Source organism: Callorhinus ursinus, unplaced genomic scaffold (assembly GCF_003265705.2).
Source record: "Callorhinus ursinus isolate GAN/ISIS: 27379988/994484 unplaced genomic scaffold, GSC_fseal_2.0 scaffold14, whole genome shotgun sequence".
Lineage (NCBI taxonomy): Eukaryota > Metazoa > Chordata > Mammalia > Carnivora > Otariidae > Callorhinus > Callorhinus ursinus.
This window is the reverse complement of record NW_027397076.1, coordinates 9,990,675-10,005,085: the sequence shown is the minus strand read 5'-3', so window position 1 is coordinate 10,005,085 and position 14,411 is coordinate 9,990,675. Positions and strand designations below refer to the sequence as shown.

The 14,411-nt window shown below is 36.7% G+C and overlaps 1 protein-coding gene across 13 annotated transcripts in view; it reads right to left on the bottom strand.

Annotated features, from left to right (window-relative positions):
• ANKS1B (ankyrin repeat and sterile alpha motif domain containing 1B) overlaps positions 1-14,411 on the bottom strand; it is a 1,107,306-nt gene that overhangs the window by 920,570 nt on the left and 172,325 nt on the right. For all 13 annotated transcript variants that reach the window (XM_073900444.1, XM_073900442.1, XM_073900438.1 and 10 more), the window contains one exon: positions 10,720-11,016. In XM_073900444.1, coding sequence (XP_073756545.1) covers positions 10,720-11,016 — 297 coding nt within the window. The remainder of the gene's footprint in view (positions 1-10,719; positions 11,017-14,411) is intronic.

Genomic DNA, 14,411 nt, shown 5'->3' with positions numbered 1-14,411 from the left:
TGCTATGGTGAGCGCTGTGAATTGTGCAAGACTATTGAATCACAGATCTGTACCTCTGAAACAAATAAGGCAGTATATGTTAAGAAAAAAAAAAGAAGAAGATAGCAGGAGGGGAAGAATGAAGGGCGGAAAATCGAAGGGGGAGACGAACCATGAGAGACGATGGACTCTGAGAAACAAACTGAGGGTTCTAGAGGGGAGGGGGGTGGGGGGGTGGGTTAGCCTGGTGATGGGTATTAAAGAGGGCACGTTCTGCATGGAGCACTGGGTGTTATACACAAACAATGAATCCTGGAACACTACATCAAAAACTAATGCTGTAATGTATGGTGATTAACATAACAAAAAATTTAAAAAAAACATTTTCAGACAGACTAAATAATAAGTGGTTACTACAGATCCTTACTGAAAGAACTCCCATAAGATTTAATTCAGGAAAAAGGACCTGAGGTGCAAGAACTAATAATGTTAAATAAAGAGAATGATTAAGAGAAGGCTAAGTCTAAACACACTATTTAAAAATATAACAATAATGTTTACTTTTTTGTACTAATTTGGTTTCCTAGATACTCTGATACAAAAGAGTGGGCATTTCAGACACTGAAATGGACTATTCTAGGAAATGAAATTATATAATCTTCACCATAAATAAACAATTCTTCTAGAGGAAACAGATGTAGAAGACCTGGGTCCCAGTAGCAGTTTGGCTTTCAGCTGCTATACAACTTTGGGGAAATCACTTCGTATCTCTGAAAACTGATACAGCCTTATAAATAAAGAAAATATTAAAAACTTGGTAGGGTCATTGGGAGGGCTAAACAAGATAAACAACAAATAAGACTCAAAAAGTATTTTATTAACCTATAAAATAATGAAAAATACTGTCATTATCAATAAAAAAATAATTAGAAACTTATTTCTTAAAAACCTCAATGTTAATATTTTAAAATTACATACATATGTAATGTTTTATATATGTGAAACATACATATGTTTTAAATCATATATAACTATATAAATTATGTATAGTGTGTGTGTATACATAGATAATCTCCTTTACATTATTCCAAGAAAAAAAGGTAAGGTTAAATAGAACTAGTATTTTTATATAGTAGATAAGGAGACACTGAACCCTTAAATAAAACTAGAAAAGGTTAGCAGATGATAAACATATTTTTAGCCTGGTGGATGTCATTATCTTATTACTAAGAGAACATGAGGATGGAATGGATTGTTCTCATAAATTTAAGGTTAACAGTGGTATCAGGACCCATTTCTTGCTATCACAGTATTATCATAAATAGTACAGAATTTAAATATGTCAAATCTATGTATGGACTTTTTCTTATCAAAATACAGGTTAATTCCATAATATCCTCCAGTTTACTATACCCTACCTTGAGTCTGTGTGTACTATCCTCATTCAAATTAGTACCCTTCTGTTCATCTCAGCTCTCTACCCCAAATCCATAATCCATAACTGGCCAAATCTTGAAAAACTGTATTCTCATGAAATAATATTTAGTTCAAAATATTCAACAAGCAAGTTGAATGTATACAAAGAAGTAACACTAAAATAGGTGAACTCAAATCCTCTCAACCCCCAGGATTTTGGTCCTGCTTTTCTCATGGATCAAACTTCTCCATTTTTTTAATTAATCATTTCCAAGACAGACCAAACAGTTACACAGCTGATAATACAGTAACACTTCAAAATTTATCCAGTAATGAGATACAAAGCACTCACATCTCAGCACTGCTAAGGAAAAAACACCTCTGAACACAAGTTGTAATGAAACCAGCTGAGAGAGAAGAAATGAAATGATATACACAGTAATGTTAATAGCTGAACTGCTGATGAAAACAACAAAAAAAGTCTCTTATTGATTGGAAATGTCTATTAAAGTCAAGTCTCAGTAACACCAAAGCTGGGGGGGGGGGGGAAAGACAAGTAATAGGAAAGAGGGAGACCCTCTTTTAAAGCTCTGGGTTTTAGCTTCCTTTTTGTGTTTAGCCCTATGTATTTCAGTGGCTTCTGTGGAAGTTCAGTCATGCATATAAAGAAATTTTGTTATACTTTATCCAGAATTTCAAGGTGTTTTAAAATGTTTCCTTGGGTTATGTATTCCACCAGATTGTCAAAACAACAGATAGAAAAGGGATGTAGCAATATCGGAGCTTGCCTGCACTGGTTCCCCCTTCTGAATTTAACCCCTCTAATATAGTCCTCCTGAACTTGAAAAAGAGAGTGACCAGATAAAGGAAGACCAATTCTTTATTAAAGGAGGAAACAGAACAAAGATGACAAGATATAAAGTAAGATTGTGGTGATGATCAGTAGAGAAAATAGAGCACAGGTACCAGTGGAGATGAAAACTTTGAGAATCATGACCCCTAACTATTATAAGAAATAAGAGCCAGTGAATACAGATAACCTCAATGGAGATAAAGAAAGCCAATTAGAATAGCATTTAACTCAGCAGTAACAACCCCAGGCACCCTAGCTAGGACCAATTAGCCCTATGGGCATCTCTTAGGATAAAAGATAAGAACATCCTAGCCTTTATAAACAAATACATGATTTCTGAACAAGCTGGGAGGCAAATGTTCTTGTGTATCCTGCATTAGCTAGCCTATAGCTGGAGTATTGTATTCAACTGTAGGTAATAAACTTTTACAGGAACACTGACAGACTGGAATGTGCCCAGAAAAGAGGGTTCCAAATGACAAAAGACTGAGGAAAACTTCATGTGAAGAACAGCTGAACGTTATAAGAAAGTTTAGATTGGAGGGGAAATGGCACAAGAGAAATAAATATGTCTTCAAATAATTCAGAAATAACATTCCTCCTCTTCAAAAGACCTCTCCTCCTATTCAACTAGGGATGCCCAGCCTCTGTCTTTATGCTTTCTTCCTTCACTTCTGTCTCAGAGGAAGCATCCATTCTCCTCCTTAAAACTAATCCTCGGGTGCCTGGGTGGCTCAGATGGTTAAGCGTCTGCCTTCGGCTCAGGTCATGATCCCAGAGTCCTGGGATCAAGTCCCACATCGGGCTCCCTGCTCCTTGGGAGCCTGCTTCTCCCTCTACCTCTCTCTCTCTCTCTCTCTCTCTCTCTCTCTGTCTCTCATGAATAAATAAATAAAATCTTTAAAAAAAAAAAAAAAAAACTAATCCTCTACTTGTGCTCTTACCACTTCCTGCTTCTTCTTGAATTTCATGAAATATCCTCATTATTTTTCTTGCATCTTCAATTTCAGTCTCTTCATTGGATCCTTGCACCCTCCATAAAAATACAAATTCTTCCACAATCCAGCAATAAAACAGCCAACCAAAGAAATTTCATGTGACCCTGATATGACTTCAAGCTCCTATCTCATATCTTACTTTTCTTTACTCCACACTTTATAAAGTCATCTTCCCTTCTCTAGGAAAATTTTCTATCTATTTTGTTACTACCATATTCTCTGGCACATAGTAGGCAATGCCTGGCACAAAGCAGGCACTCCATAAATACATGGTAAATGAATGAACTGATTACATGTAACTGTACTATCTTGGCACCCTTCTTACCACTGTTTTCTTATAGATCTCTTTTTCCAGAAATTCTGAGTATTCTTTATTCAGCTTCCTTTCTCTCTATATATTCTCTTTCTTATAAACCCATCTGCTTCCATGGCCATATCTCTCACTTCTCTGAGGCTAGCGCCATTTAAGTGGCACATCCTAAAAGAGACCTCCCCATCCCTTCATTCAAAAATCACAGCAACCAGGGTATTTCCTTTATGGCACTATCACAATTTGTAATTTTTGTTTATGTTTTTACTTCCTGTTTTCCCTACTAGTCACTCAACTCCATGAGGACAGAGAACATATTTTTCTTATTCATGTAGCATAGTGCCTGGTAGCCTGGCCTGAAATGGCTGGTGGGAATATGGTACCCTTATAGGGAAGCTGAGTTTTCAGTTTAAGGGAAGGAAAAGAAGTTGCTGGGGTGGGGAGTGAGACAGGTCAGGGAAGGCTTCCCTACGAAGGTAACATTTGAGCAGACACCTGAAGAAAGCACAGGGGGAAGTCATGTGGGTTAGTAAAGCAAAGGTCCTGAGGGAGAAGCTTACCGAGTATGTTCCAGCAAGAGCAATGAGGCCACTATAGCTAAAGCTAAGTAAAAATGGCAGAGGAGTCAGAGAGACAGTGGAACTGGGTGGTATAAGACAACTGTCAGCCACTGTGAGGAATCTGGCTTTTGCTCCAGGTGAGATGGAAAACCACTAGAGGTTTTTTGAGCAAAAAAGTGATATGATCTGGTTTAGTCTAATGGCTGCTTTGTTGAAAACAGATTGAAAGGAATCCGTATGGACTGAATGTCTCCCAAAATTCATATGTTGAAACTCTAACCCACAGTGTGATTGTATTTGAAGATAGGGCCTTCATGGAAGTATTTAAGGTTAAATGAGGTCATAAGGGTAGGAACCTATGTCATGGGATTGGTGTCCTTATAAGAGTTCTCTCTCTCTCATTCTGTTTGTGCACAGAGGCCATTTGAGGACACAATAAGAAGACAACCATCTACAAGCCAGGAAGAGAGCTCTCACCACGAACAGAATCTGCCAGAATCTTGACCTTAGACTTTCCAGCCTCCAGAACTGTGAGAAAATAAATGTCTGTTGTTTAAGCTGCCCAGTCTATGGGATTTTGTTATGGTCACCTGAGCAGACTAATACAGAGGAAAAGGAAAAAGAAGGGAAACCAGGTTGGAGGCAGGAGATGTGCAGGATTTAAGCTAAGTTCCAATGTAAATTTAAAGTAATAGTGGAGAGGATGAAAAGTAGTGAAATTCTAGAGCACAAAGCCAATAGGATTTGCTGAGGGGCTAAATGTAAAATATGAAAGAAACCCTGAAGTTTGGCGACTAAACAACCAGCAGGATGGTAATGCCATTTGCTAAAATGGGAAAGACTGGAAGATGGGCAAACCTGGGGAAAGGGGTTATGGAAGCTAAATGTTCAGTTTTGGAAATGTTTGGATGCTCACTATCATCCAGTAGATATGTGCAGTAGGCAATTATGTACCGAATATAGAATTCAGGGTAAGGTGCAAGAGGAGTAAATAAACTTTGTTCTTGTCAAAGATGTCATCTGAAGTCAAAGGATTGGATGAAGTCCACTAGGAAGCAAGGAAGATAAGAACAATTAACCATGGAATGTGGATGAGACAGATTACACTACTCTGCCCGCCTTTCATATGCTCTTTGTCATTTGGCTGCAGTTCCTTCCACTTACGCAGGCGGAGTGTATTTCCCCACCCCTTGATTTGGGACTTGGCTTTGTAAGTTCCTTTAGGCATTGTATGGCACATACATGATACATGATACAAAGCAGAGGCCCAAAATGTGCTTAGTTGGTTGGGCTTACTTAGGCCATGCCCTAGCTAGTCCCAGGAGAAAAAGAATAGATACACAAAGCAGAGCAGATGAGACAAACTTACAGCATGAAGTAGAGCTTCCCCATATGACCTACAAACTTGTCAGTGAGGAAAAAAATGCTGTTGCTTATTACTGTATGCCACTGGGATTTCTGTGTTTGTTGTATGGCAGTATTGTGGCAATGGCAACAGCTAACTATTACAGCAGTTCACAGAGTTCCAATGTAAAGATCTAATGAAATAAAGTCTGGCTCAGGAGAGGGAGGTACGACTTTACAAAAAAGAACAGAAAACAGAAAGATTTAATTCTTGAACAACTCCTGTGGATAAGAGGTTTGTAAGGCCTGATAGATTTATCTCGCTCCAAGGCTAAATGGAAGGCATTCAAGGGTCTTAGACTCTACCCTATCTGAAGACCAAGGAGAAGAGAAGCAAGAGAGAATGGTGACTCAGATGTCAAAAGAAAAAAGTGTTTCAAAGAGGAAGGAGATGTACTTTGTCAATGCTGATGATTAATCGAATTGACTATTGGCTCTAACAATATGGAAGCCATTAGTCCCCTTCATCAAAGGGAAAAACAAGGACTTTTAATAGACTGAGGGAGCTGGAATGGTTTCAAGAGAGAATGAGGGAAAGAAATATGATGTAATGAGTAAAAACAACTCTTTCTCAATATGTTGTTATGAAGGGGATTAGAGAAAGGAAACAAGAGCTAGAGGGAAATGTGGGTTCAAGAGAGAGTTTTTTTTAAAAGATGGGAAATATTATAACACCTTTGTGTCCTTATGGGAGTGATGCAGTTGAGAGCGGGAAAATGCACAGTATTTTAAGGGGAGGATCAGGTGTACAAGTAGAGGAGGAGTCAGCCTTAGGAATAAACCAAAGTTCATTTAAAGCACCAGGCAGGAAAGCAAATACACATCCACTGGCAAATGTGGTGGTACAAATACATGACTGCTTCTGTTTTCTCAGTGAAGTAAAGCAAAGTCATGATCACAGAGTGGTAACAGGGAGGAAATGTTAAAGTTTTGGGAAGAAAGGAGAAATTTTAAATAATCATCTAGGGAAGAAGGAGTGAATGGATTATTAAAATGTAATCCATCCATTTAAGCACATATTTCTCCACTAGAAGCACTTAGAGAACAAAAATGGTACCTTACTCGGCTTTACATCTTAACAGCTCCTAGGATGGGAACTTGTACTCTTCATTATTAATTTTCTATAATTTTAGTTTCATTTCTTTTAATATTCAAATAAAATCCAATTGGCTTAATGTTTTGCTAGTACTTTAACTTTTTAAATTTTAATAAGAGAAACTTATAAGAAACATATTTAAAGCATTAGCATAAAAAGACACCATCACTACCTACTTACCCAAATCAGGTTTGGAATCCATAGAAGTAATTACTAATTTCAAGAGGATCTTGCCAATTAAAACCCATTTTCTTAATATCTTAATATGATGGATTCTCTGTATTAAGAAATCCTTTAAGACTAACAGGTTTATACATAAATATAATATGAAATTCACCTAAGCGGGAATTAAATTATTTTTCTCATTAGTTCAAATATGTGTTATAATTCAAAACTGCTCCAAGAGAAATGAAGCAGAAACCAAAACTTATACAGAAAAAACATAAATTAAACATTTTAAAACATTTGCAATTATAAGAAAAAAAGACAATCCTCTAAAGTCATCTCTAAATTTTAAAGAATTATTTATAATGATTTGAATGTAATTAAAGTCTAAAGTCTAAATATGTATTGCTATAATTTACCAAATGGGATTATTTTTAATACTGCTAATTTCCAACTGGTTAACTACAACAATTTAATGAATATTAAAGCCACTGAAACAATTTAAGGTTACTGCCTGATTCTTCCCTCTTACCCAGTAAGAATATCAACAAATTTCTATTTTAAATTTCATATTAAAAAAATTTGCAGCAGGGGCACCTGGGTGGCTCAGTTGGTTAAGTGTCTGACTCTTGATTTCGGCTCAGGTCACGATCTCAGGGTAGTGAGATCAAGCCCCACATCAGGCTCCACTTGGAGCCTGCTTGAGATTCTCTCTCTCTCCTCCTGCCTCTGCCCCTCCCCTCCCACTCTCCCCCTCTCAAAAAAAACAAAACAAAACAAAACAAAACAAAACCCAACAACTCTGCAGTGAATGTGATGGGCAAACTTGGTGACAGTTCATTTGAATTCCATAATAAAATTAAACACTGATCCAAAAAAGGGAATGAAACAAATTTTAAAAAATGCATGTTTTCTATAAATAAAGCATAATAACAAAAGCAAAACATCAACTAAGGCTAACTAAATACTAGAAGATTCAATTTATTGAGATATATTTTAGAATATGTTGTCAGTTCTAATTCTTGGAAACCTTCAAGATGAAATCATAGAGTGAGTATAAATAACAAAACATTGCCCACCCTGCTCAGGTACCAGCCCTGATGCTTCTGATAAGTGTTCACAGTGGTCTAAACATATTTTGCTCCTTTCATCTGATATATGAGTAACAAACCCAAATGCTATTGCGGCAAAGTAGAACACCTAAAGGAACAAATCTGGCAATGACAGAAGATGGTAGAAAGAGGTAGAGAGAGGTTGGGACCTTGGAAGGTATATACCCCAACTAAAAGCATTCAAATTCAATATTTTAAAATACTCTTTTAGCCAAATAATGCATATCTGCAAGCTAAGTTATACCTAAATTCAAAGTCCTAAAGCCATCAAGCTCCTCTTCAAATATTACTCTATGTCTCTTCAATTCCTCCCTCTTTCAATCTATATTTTATTCACTGACCTCTCCATAGCATTTTGCCCTACTCTTTATTTTAGTATGTCGTATATAGGAGGTATTCTTGCAAGTCTTTGTATCCTCCACTAAATTCTGGGCAGAGATCTTACTTATCTTTAATTCTCCAAAAACATAAATAATATAGTAAGTAGTATTTTATATAAAAAAGATGTACCATATACATACATAAAATTGAAGCCAGACTCTTTCTCTTCTGGCCACGTCATCTAGTAAAAAATATAAAAAGATCTAGGCCATGGACATGAAGTGAGTTATTGATCTCAGTCATAGTGAAGTCCTTGGTTATGAAGTACTCTGTGCCATCAAGTTTAGAAATATTCCAGAAGTGTCTGGGGCGCCTGGGTGGCTCAGTTGGTAAAGTGTCTGCCTTTGGTTCAGGTCATGATCCTGGAGTCCTGGGATTGAGCCCGCTTTGGGCTCCCTGCTCAGTGGGAAGTCTGCTTGTCCCTCCCCCACCACTTGTGCACGCTCTCTCTCTCTCTCAAATGAATAAATAAAATCTTTAAAAAAAATATTCCAGAAGTTTTATTAAAGCAGTAAATCTAGATTAGAGAAATTCAACATTCAGACAATAAACATCTAGCTTATCATTAAACACACTTTAAGACAGTAACTTTGTGAGTCACTTAAACTAGTAAATATGTATCTATCTCATTTTAATTGAGGGGAAAATTGTTTTTTTTTTTAACATGAGAACTAGAAAAAATTCTTGTGTTTATTTTCAAGGCTGTGAAAGTAGAATAAATAAAAAATTAAGAAAAGATTTTATAAATACCTAAATAGCTAAATAAGACAGGCAAAGCTCCAACGAAAAGTCTGTTTCAGGGTACCAGCCTGAAATGTAGGATGAGAAGGCCTAAGGCTTTTATTTTATTTTATTTTATTTTATTTTATTTTATTTTATTTTATTTTATAAGGCCTAAGATTTTTAAAACTTCAGTGGAAAACAAAGGAGAAACAAAATTCAACCTCTAAACAATTCCTAGGAAAAGTAACCCCACAGTTTTGAGCACTAACAACATTTGGAATGTTGCGAAGCTGAACACATTTGTTCCCTCTGGGTATTTGCACCCCTTTAACAGTTCACAACCTCTTCTAATTAAGAGGTAAAATCTGTTTTACCAATCCTTGAATTTAGGCTGCCTTTGTGACATGCTGGCTTATCAAACACTACAGAAAAGACAGGATGCTTGCTCCCAGCCTAGACCTCAAGAGACTTTGTATAACCCTCTTCCCTTCCTCCCTCCTTCTGTCTCTTATGTGCACACATGCACGCACACAGAACCATACCACTGTCATGTGAACAAGCCCAAGGTGGCCTGCTGGATCATGAAAGACACATGGCAACCTCCCCATTATCCCAGGCAATATCCAGTCAATCTCTACAGCAGAGCCACTCAACTGACTTCTAATTGACCCCAGACACATGAGAGAACTTAGCAAAGACAGAACTACCCAGTGAGGCTCACACTAAATCACCAACCACAGAATTATGAGCTAAATAAGTATTACTGTGTTAAGCCATTAAGTTTCAGGATAGTTTGTTATACAGCAATAGCTTACGAATACACAAGGGAGAAGGACACAATCTGATAGGAACCAAAAGGGTCTCTGGAAGATAAGAATGCTGCCACTGACTTGGGAGACAAAAAACAGTAATAAAAGGAAAAAACAGTTAAAAAAAAAAGTTAACCTTGGAATTGTAGTTAACTTGAAACAGATAATAAAAGTAGGTTGCCCTTAAAAATAAAAAAGTAGGTTGCCCTTTCCTTGTGGAGAAACCTTTCCAAATGTTATCCATACTTCAAAGTTCAACTCAAATCACACCTCTCCAGTAAAATTCCTTCTGATTGCCCTTAGTGATTTTTCCTTCATTAATCATGTATAGACAGTTCACTATTGTGTAAAGAGGCCTGGATTTTAATCAGTAAGTGTAAATTCATATTCTAGGTTTATCAGCTATACATCCTTAGGCAACTTTGTTAACTCTTTGAATCTGATTCCTCATCTCTTAACTGGAACTTAGTAGCCCTTAATCCCACAGGAGGGCTGTTAAAAATGGATTCTAAATGTGCCAACATATTAAACACTAAGCACATACTCAAAAGTATTAAATTGAATTTTGATTCATTCTTTAATTCATTCAACTCTGACTGGATTCCTAGTGTATGTCAAGCTGTGTGCCTGACACTGGGAGGGAACAATTACTAATGATACCACACACAACAGCCTCCTAATAATAATTTTTCATTCATAAAGCCCTAAAATTAGAATGAGGTTAGAAATTATGCCTTATATCTCTTCATATTTCCCAGCAGTGTGTGGCACAGCATCTTGAATTTAACAGTTATAAAAGTATTTGTGGACAATTTAATTAAAAATGAAAAGACTTCTACATATAAGTTTTAATGTCTGTATCTCAAAGCAAAGCAAGAGCATCATCACTTTTAAAGCATAAAAGAAGACTCACCTGACAGCTCACATCCATTCCCGCTTCCAATAGCACCTGAACGACTGCTTTGTGACCATTGCGAGCAGCGAGGTGGAGCGGCGTGTGCTTTCTAGTGTTGCAGCTCATTAAGTTAGGGTGTGCACTGATGATCATTTTGACCACCCTAAGTCGCCCATAGAGTGCTGCCAGATCCAAAGGTGTTTCTAGCTTACTGTTCCTGATGGTAGGATCAGTGAGCTCTTCTAGGAGAACAGCAACTACTTCTGAGTGTCCGTATTGAGCCGCACAGTGCAGGGCAGTTTCATTTTCATTGTTCTGTTAAGACAAAGATATAAGATTCAAGTTTTCAGAAATTCAATTATCAAAATCTAAACAGTAATTTAAAACCAGAGATACTTTAAAAATGTAAGTTTAAGATTTATCTATTTTAATAAGTATGCCTAATAGAATATTCGTTAAAGTATCTATCATTTATTGCACCAAAAAAAAATCACATTTTTTAATCATTTCAATAGGAAAAATCAAATTTTCCCTTGCATTATATATTCCAATTTCCAGGAGTGATAAATGATTTAGCCATGTTAGTCAGTGGCCCTGCTGGGCCCAGATGGTCAGTGTTATCTGTACTGTGCATGCCTCCATGACATTTGTTAATGAGAGAGATTAATAACAATTATAACCCACTTTTAACAGACTGGCTTTCCAAAAGAGATGGTAAATTCTTGATAATGAAAGATTTATGGAAAGATTTCCCAAATTAAGTTTCATTTTATTTTCCATATGAGTACAAATCATTGCTTCTTTCGCAAAGAGAATGAAGACATACTGGCCCTAAGATTAAATCACGTATTTTTGAAATATAATTATGGTTTGAGAGGCAGACTTAAACCCACCACCAGACAAGTTACAAGGAGTATCACATTATTACATATGCACCTAATAAGTGTTTCAGTTGAAAATCAAGACTTTCAAGGAAATTTAGCAAGATAAAAACTGTACCTGGATGGATCAAGACAGTATAATGCTGAGTGAAATAAGATAGAGAAAGACAAACACCATATGATTTCACTCATATGTGAAATTTAAGAAACAAAACAAATGAACAAAGAAAAAGAGACAAACCAAGAAAAGACTCTTAACTATAGAGAACAGAGATGGTTTCCAGAGGGGCATGGGGGGGGGGGTGAAATAGGTGACAGGGATTAATTAAGAGTACACTTATCTTGATTAACCCTGAGTAATATATGGAGTTGCTGAATCACTATATTGTACACCTGAAATGAATATAACACTGTATGTTAACTACACTGGAATTAAAATTTTTTTTAAATGTTAAAACAGAGAAAACTAAACCCCATCTCAAGGCAGATGGACCTTTCAGTCCATTTGGGCAAATGGTGTAGGCAGATTGTATATGACTATGTCAGGAGGTAGAAGATCAGTCAGGAGAAATGTAAACCAGAAATTTTAGTAACAAAAATGCAATGATCCTGAGTAAGGGTTCTAGAGAGAAGAGGCTGCCATCATCAGAGCTAACACTATGTACTAGGCACAGCTGCATTCCATTTATGTGTACTCTAACCTTCACTCTGCTATTATTATCATTATCGCCACTTTACAGATGAGGAACTGAGGCATTGAGTAGTTAAATAACTAGCCTTCAAGTATACGGCCATTTAGTGTTGGGGCGAGGATCTGAACCCAAAGTCACTGCTTTTTTTTTTTTTAAGATGTTATTTGAGAGAGAGTTTGCAAGAAAGAGAGAGAGAGAGAGGAGCAGGGGAAGGGCAGGGGGAAAGGGAGAAGCAGACTCCCCCATTGAGCAGGGAGCCTGACACAGGGCTCTATCCCAGAAGTCCGGAAGTCGTGGATCATGACCTGAGCTGAAGGCAGATGCTTAACCGACTGAGCCACCCCGTCGCCCCCCCCCCCACAAAGTCACTGCTCTTAATACCATCTTCCACGATAACAACTATTACTACTGTCATTTGCTGAATGTCTAAAAACCATATACATTGTCTCATTTCCCCTACACCACACTGCCTGCCAAGTATTGCTATATTGTCAGAGAAGAAAAGGAGATTAGTGCTGAAAGCAGAATTTCTACAGATTTTGCTGGAACACCAACTGAGTTGTAACAGGAACTAGCTACTTAGATAGCTGCTCTGACCATATAAAAGGACAAATAGGGTTCAAACCCAAGTAAATCTTAATGTTCCCGAAAGTAATTCAGACTTGCTCTGGCTGAAGGATGCAGATAAGTTGAAAGTAGAGAGTTAAGAGCAGAGGGAGGATTTAAAAACTTAGAGGAGTGGCCAAAAAAAAAAAAAAAAATTAATGAGCACTACGAAAGACTTCTTACTACTTTACCTTCCAAATAAAAGTATCAGAAGAGTGCTTTTGAAGGCCAAACCCAGAAAAAATACCTACTCCTTGGAGATAATCAACAAGAAATTAAGATTGGATAGACGGGGAATCCAGCTGAAGGCACTGTTTCTTCCATCATTTTAGGAGGAGTCATTCTTGTTCTTAGTTTGAATGTGCTGCTACAGTCTACTTCCTCATAGAGACTGACCACATACAGGTCTATACAGGTCAACATTCCCTGATTTTTCTTATCTGGCTAAGTTTTATAAGCCTGATAAGAAAATCAATCTATTACCCTATACCATAAAAATATGATATAGAACTATGCCTTCGACCAAATCAAATTTTCCCGTGGTTAGAAAGAAACTCAACTTTCAAAACACAGCACCTCTTTGAGAAAAGGAAGAGCCCATTACAAAATAATGATTCCTCAAACACATCTCTACATTTGCAGAGGCCTTAGCATAGGAAACTATAAGTGCAAAACTGAAACTTTTTCTATTAACACCAATTAGAATGTTCAGATCTCAAGAAAAATTATTTCAATCATGCCAGACTTACTCAGGAGAAAATATTCATAGTTTACCCATGATCAACACATACTTGTACTGTCACATCAGGAAGATCACAACCGTGGTACCTTTATAAAAGGCATGACTAGTATACATGTATCTATACTAACAAGTGATCTAAAAGAATCTGATTTGAAATACAGATTGTGTAGAAGCACTGATTAATAATTGCCTTACGTCTACAATGAACATTCTTGAGTTCTGAATTCCCTCTTTTTTACCAAATGGGTGTTCTCCAAAAAATTAGGACACTTCTACTTCTAGACAATGGGTAGCAGAACAAAACTGGCTGACAAAAGCTGTTTACCAAAAGATCTTGCTTCACAGTAAAACTAATGGAAATTAACATTAGTTAGGTTTGAGTTTTAGTAAATGGTAAGGGAATATACTTATCAGATAGGGCTCCTCTTGTTTTTGCCCTAATGTTTAAAAAAAAAAAAAAAAAAGAGGAAAAGAAGGTAAAGCGGGGAAGAGATGAACAGACAGAGAAACATAAAATGCAAACATACATAACATTAAAAAAAGGAAATAATAAATCAGTTGACAAAAGAGAGGAAGGATGTAACAATTATAAAAAATATGAAAACCATAATCAGGGCAAGGTCTACTTTGTTTTCCAAAATTACGTTGTCAAATTGGCCACTAATTCTAGGGCAGTATAGAATGGTGACCTATGCTGAAGTGCTGACACAAACTTGATCTCTCTGAACCTATCTTATCAGAAAAATGTGAATATTACCCTCCCTATAAACCTTAGAATATAGCTTATAA